The following is a 5,724-nucleotide window of genomic DNA, read 5'->3' as shown; positions in this document are numbered from 1 at the left end:
CATCCACCTCCGACTGCCCCTCACACCTCCACCTTTATTCTGGCTGACATCACCTCCGGTTGTCACCTCTGCCTCCCCAAGGACTCAAGTTCAGGTCTTTCCTCAGCCCTCATCTTTACCCTGTCTCCTCGGCCTCTGGTTTATAGCGGGTGTCTTCCGTCTCATTTGTCTCCCAGGCTCTTGGGATTTTGCAAAATGTTCCATTCTGTCAATCTCCATTTGCTCTTAAAGCATTTTTTAATGCTACAAACTGCCAAAACCAAATGAAAAAGACGTGGAAGCAAAAATATTATGTTACATAAATTTTATTCCAAAAATAATTTTGATAAACTTTTGAAATGTGTAAATACAGGAAGGAAATAAGTGTTTGGGTCGATGTAAACAATAAAAAGGTAAACATTGCAATAAGTTAAATACATATCCTATGTACAAATATTATTTTTCATGGCTCATTCACACAGTGTCGCCTTTCTCTACACAAATGTTTACGGGGGCTGGCAAAATGGCTTAAGTAATCGGCCCTCCCATTGGCCGGTTGAGGAGCCAATAACAGCAAAGTTTTCTACACAGAAATGTGGCTTGTTTCTGACAGCTAGCAGCCTATACATAGAGCTGGAGAAAGTCAGTTAATGACAGTTTCTGGGCCCTGCAGTAGAAAACTATAGATACAGGCAACCCCAGTTCTTCACAGTATTTGGCAGACCAAACCCCAGTCACAATAATGCACCCGCCCGCACCTCAAAGTGCCCTCTTTGAGCTCTAGATTTCCAACTCTGATGGAGTCTTTCAAAGTGCACCGAATAAGCACCTTCAGGACTATTTTACCAAGTGCTAGACACCGTCACAAGCGAGATAAAGTGACTTGGCAAAGATTACCAATGTAAATGAGGAACAGCAAATCAAATAAAGAAACTTGCAACTCTTTGGTACCTTAGAAAGTTTTAAGCAGTGTACATGTCTGCATTAAACACGCTTTTAGTTTGAAAAGTCCTAGGACAACTTTTAAGAATGCTAGAATGCTTCCTTTAGCGGCCTTTAAAGCACTACATAGAATGAGGGTACATACACAAGCTGCTAACTGGGTTGCAAATAAAGATGGCCACATTTTCAGAGCAATGACAGCTGAACTTGTAGAAGCGCATGTGTCATCGGGGAGAGTACAAGTGGAGGTTACCAAGTTGTAGGGAACAAGTGCACATGAGCTCATTATAAAGAAAATAGACCCGGCTAAAGACATGTCGTGAAATACAATTTGAGTCAAAGCAACTTTTGTTACTTCCGATAATTACAATAGTGCAATTAATGTCCACTTCTTGAAATGCACAGCCGGTGCCAGTTAGTGCAATGTACTGTCAACAGTATGGACACCAGACAACACAAGTGTCTACTCATTGACAGCAAAACAAGTCCACGATGCACCTTCAACGTGGATTCACACAGATTCGCTCGCGACCCAACAAGACATAACTGGTTGCATTGGGAAGGAGCAGTTGACATTGTTCAAGTGTCCCATCACCTGGGGGACTTCGTATAGCTGATATGCCATTCCCACGGAGGAATGGCATGTGCGTGTTCACGCTCCGGACAGGACAAGCACAGTCTTACGCCACGTGGGCCATTCATCATTAATAGTGCAGCCCCTCAACTCAGTGGTTGTTGGCTTCTTACAGTCTTGTCACTTGAAGGCAAGTACAGTCAACACCCCTCCAAACATGAGGCTAAAGGATCCTCAGGGGTCACCTAGAAAAGACCTCATTCCCCAGACTGGGAAAAGTCCTCTGGCGCCAACATCTCTTGGCAGATAACAAGTCCATCTTAAACAATTCGGTCGTGTCCTTTGCAGCAGCTTCTGACCTTCGGTCTAGTGCGTGCGCAGACCCTGGCCACACTTTGTAGGCGGCTTAGACCCGTTACAGTCTACAAGCCAGCCATTTTTGCTTTTCCAGCAACTAAAAGCATCAAGATAATTTCTGACTGCACATGTCTTCTTCCATTTCATTCTGTTCTCCTCCTGCCAAAGACAGCCGACATGCTCCGGACGATGCCCTTGAAGCCCACGTTCTTCTTGCTGGAGTTCCTGGAGTCGCGCACGGATTCCAGCAGCTGGTGGAAGACCACCAGGGAGCCATGGTAGGTCTCGGCAGCGGAGATCTCAAAGAAGCCGGAGTTGGTGGAGAGGGCAAGAAGACGGCCCTCTTCGCTGGACACTTCCCGGTGGTCCTGAAGGTCTCGTTTGTTGCCCACAATGATGACTGGAGCTGCCTTGTCCACACCGCTGCGCTTCTTCAGCTGACGGATGCGTTGAAGCTGCTGTCGGACCACATTGTAGCTGGCGCGGTCACAGATACTGTAGACCAGGATGAAGCCATCAGCCCAACGTAGCTGCTCCTCTGTAACACATCCTTGTGTGCTTGGATTCTACAATATCAAGACACGAATCATTAGACACAAGCACAGAGCAATGCAACACAAATATAATTCCATAGCATGAATCGGTGATGAGCCAGGTCCATGTCACTGTGGACACCATATTTTCATCTAACAAACTACAGCATTCTGGGAGATGTGGTCTTAGTTAACAACTAAGCTAATTAGTCTGTAGTGCACCATAGTGCAAACATGGTGTCCCAGTGACATGGATCTATTTCAAGACATTTCTATGATCACATTTATTATGATAGTAACAGAGGAGATGCGGTGGTGACATTACAGAAGTGACACATGTAGCCATAACCCTCACGTCACTGGAGTGGACTTCAGTGAGCATGCTGGAGCTTGTGGACTGATAGTTATAGTGACAATGTCCCAGAATGCTTATTGCTGCTGAAAGGCCAGGGCAGCTGGAAAACTGGAAAACTAGCTACAAAAAATGGAACATATGCTTAATGGTGACCATTCTAATGCCCTTATTACAACTACAAAAGATCATACACTTAAAATTTAGCCTTGCTGAAATCTGAATAAACAAATTGTGAATAGTTCCCGATTCAGAGTATTTATACCAAAATCAAGATTCTGTACTCCCCAGCTCAGCACGTACTGCAAAATACCCTAGAAAAGAATTCATATCTAACTCTTTCCCCTTCCATACCATGGCCTCTCTGCTGAGAAGCTCGAAATGGTTGGCAACTCAAACGTACAAATATAAATCTGCCCCGAAAAAAATGTTTTATTGCATCCCACACTGTACTCCTAAACATTATCACATACCTACCAAACTTTTTTTTTAAATTACATTTTACAGTGTAACGGCATTAAAAGTATTTACGTGCTTGCAACGCGCTGCTAAACCTATTCACATAGTTACCAGGTGCCTAAATACCACGCGGGCACCTTCGCAAGTCTAAGGCACGATGGGATGTGGTTTGCATCTTCTAATTATATGGACTCCCCCAGAATACCAGGTTACAAGGTGCCCTTGGCTAAAAAGCCACAACTGGCTGAATGTGTCAAACCTATAGTGCACGACATCTGTGCATACTGACAGATGGACTCTACACACAAGGGGGAGGCGAGAGGGTGGTTTTTAAAAACAGACACACCATACAGACTTTGCACATAAGGACAAGTATCTCACCTGTGGATACACAGAATCCCAGATGCTGAAGCACACCTCCCGGCCATCCACGGTCACATTGTGCGTGTAGATGGAGTCTAAAGAAAGCGAGGGAGAGAAGGGTGGTTTAGTTCGAGTTGTCAGAGACTTCTGATGTTGGCAGACATAAATGGTGTTTGTAAAGGCGGGTTGAAACAAGGTCTCAGTACTCACCGGTGTCTCCGTATTCTCCAATGAACCTCCTCGTAAGGAATCGGACGGTGAGAGCTGAAAGGAGACAAGACAAACAAGCACACGTTAATAACAAGTTGACTCTAACTTCCGGACAAACTCAAAAGCACAGGTCAGGAGAAACTAAAACACATAACTTGGTAAATCATGCAGCAGTCTTACAAATGGGGTTGGCAGGAATTAACAGATCTCAGTGTGCTAGGAACTCCCAGAGACTTTTTTCAATTTACTTTTTGTGACTTGTAGTAATAATACCAAAAACTACACGCAGCATAATACAGTGCAAAAAATAAAAGAACCTGATGAGCTACTAGTACTTGGCATAGTACAATTTAAGGTCTATATTAAAGGAAGTTAAGAATAGCTCAAAGGAACATCAAACTCAAGGAAAGAGAGTGGAGATTTTTAAGGAAGAGATGGTTTGAAGAAGGGGGTGGTCGGACTATGCACACATCTAGTTTAGGAAAAAAAACTAAATCAAGCACTTTCTGAAACTCACCAGATTTCCCAACGTTCTCCGCTCCCAGAACCAAAATGTTCGCTTCCACTTTAGGGTGGTGGTTGCCCTCAGACATCTTGTTTGTGAGGCGAAAGCTGTGGCTCGTATGAATCTGAACAACCATTTGTAATCCTGTGCGGGAAGATGACAGCTGTGGGGTGGTGTAGAACTCGAAGCGCTAGAGCAGTCACAGAAAGATCACTGTGCCTTAATCCCGGACTTACTCTGGTACTGCAGCGCTGTAAGAACTGAAGAACGAGCGCAACCGCTCTCTTTATATAGAGAGGTGGGCGGGCTTGCCACTCTGAGTGACGGACGCAGCAGCGACTCAGCGCGGAGGGGCGGGCAGCAGCCTCGCGTGGGTCTATTTTTTCCGCTTTTCGGTTGCTGCCAGCCAGGATGACTTGATTTGTGTGTTCCGATCATTTGCTGTATTGTACAGTCAAGAACAGTTCCTTCTGCCCCCTCCTAGCCGAGGCACAGACAAACCCATCGCAGCAAGAGTTGGCAGAGCAAATAGAGCTATGTAACGGGGCTCATGAAAAGCGCTCCAATGCCTCCAGGTCTAGTTCGCGCTATCTAAAAACTGCAAAAAAATATAAATCTCTATTTCGCAATCTAGAGACTTAGACAATGGTGTTAGCAAAATGTTACTGCATATATATATATATATATATTGCATATTATATATATATATTGCATATTTTACGTTAAATTCCTAAACATTTGTAAACTCGCTTTGGTTTAGTGCAATTTAGTGTTGTTTGTATTGGGTATTGGTATTGGGGAAGCGTGGAGGTTTCTCTCTAAAAGGTTGAGCTATTGGATTTCCTAGTGTTTGTATGCTGCAAGCGAGCTGGTTAGCTTTAAGGGGCCAGGTGAGTTCTGGCTGTGGAATGGTGTCCAGGCGGGGGCACTACTGCGAGCGCCGAGGCTGAAGGCAGTGCGAGTCAATGGGCATAGCAGTGTCCAGATTACACACTCATCCAGTCCTCGACCCATCTCCGCTACGCACAGTTATGGTCAAATATGTAGCATTTGTTATTAACAATTCTAGTTATTTGCATTTCTAACAAAATCTTTGTTTTTATTCAGTTATATAGAACTGCTAACAAGGACGCACACAGCCAATAGCCATACTCCAGGGGAGGGACAAACAAAAGAAAAGGAAGGAAAACCCACGCAAGCTAACGAATAAGAAGGAAGTAGCAGTGACAACATGAGAGGGACAATAAAGGAAACAAATGGTAAGCAGCAGACGTACTCTAAGGCCACTCTAAACTCCCACGACGTTTAGCAACAAACAGCATATCTCTGTCTAGTGGGCGAGTCCTAAAAAGGTGAGGAAACCTAAAAGCTGAAAATCAAAGTCAATATGTTTTTTCATTCATTATGTTTTTGTAAAAACACAATACAGTTACATCATGGAAAGAGAACA

The 5,724-nt window shown here is 44.2% G+C and overlaps 1 protein-coding gene across 1 annotated transcript; it reads right to left on the bottom strand.

Moving 5' to 3' along the window:
• Positions 1-287: 287 nt before the first annotated feature.
• On the bottom strand, positions 288-4,536 carry LOC138268375 (ras-related and estrogen-regulated growth inhibitor-like protein). The gene is made up of 4 exons (XM_069217950.1): positions 4,287-4,536; positions 3,770-3,823; positions 3,578-3,654; positions 288-2,418 (listed from the first exon to the last, which is right to left on the bottom strand). Exons 1-4 carry the CDS (start codon positions 4,408-4,410, stop codon positions 1,996-1,998), a joined length of 678 nt encoding a protein of 225 aa, XP_069074051.1. The 5' UTR covers positions 4,411-4,536; the 3' UTR covers positions 288-1,995.
• Positions 4,537-5,724: the final 1,188 nt, after the last annotated feature.

This window comes from Pleurodeles waltl, chromosome 12 (genome assembly GCF_031143425.1).
Source record: "Pleurodeles waltl isolate 20211129_DDA chromosome 12, aPleWal1.hap1.20221129, whole genome shotgun sequence".
NCBI lineage: Eukaryota > Metazoa > Chordata > Amphibia > Caudata > Salamandridae > Pleurodeles > Pleurodeles waltl.
This window is presented reverse-complemented; position numbering and strand designations above follow the sequence as displayed.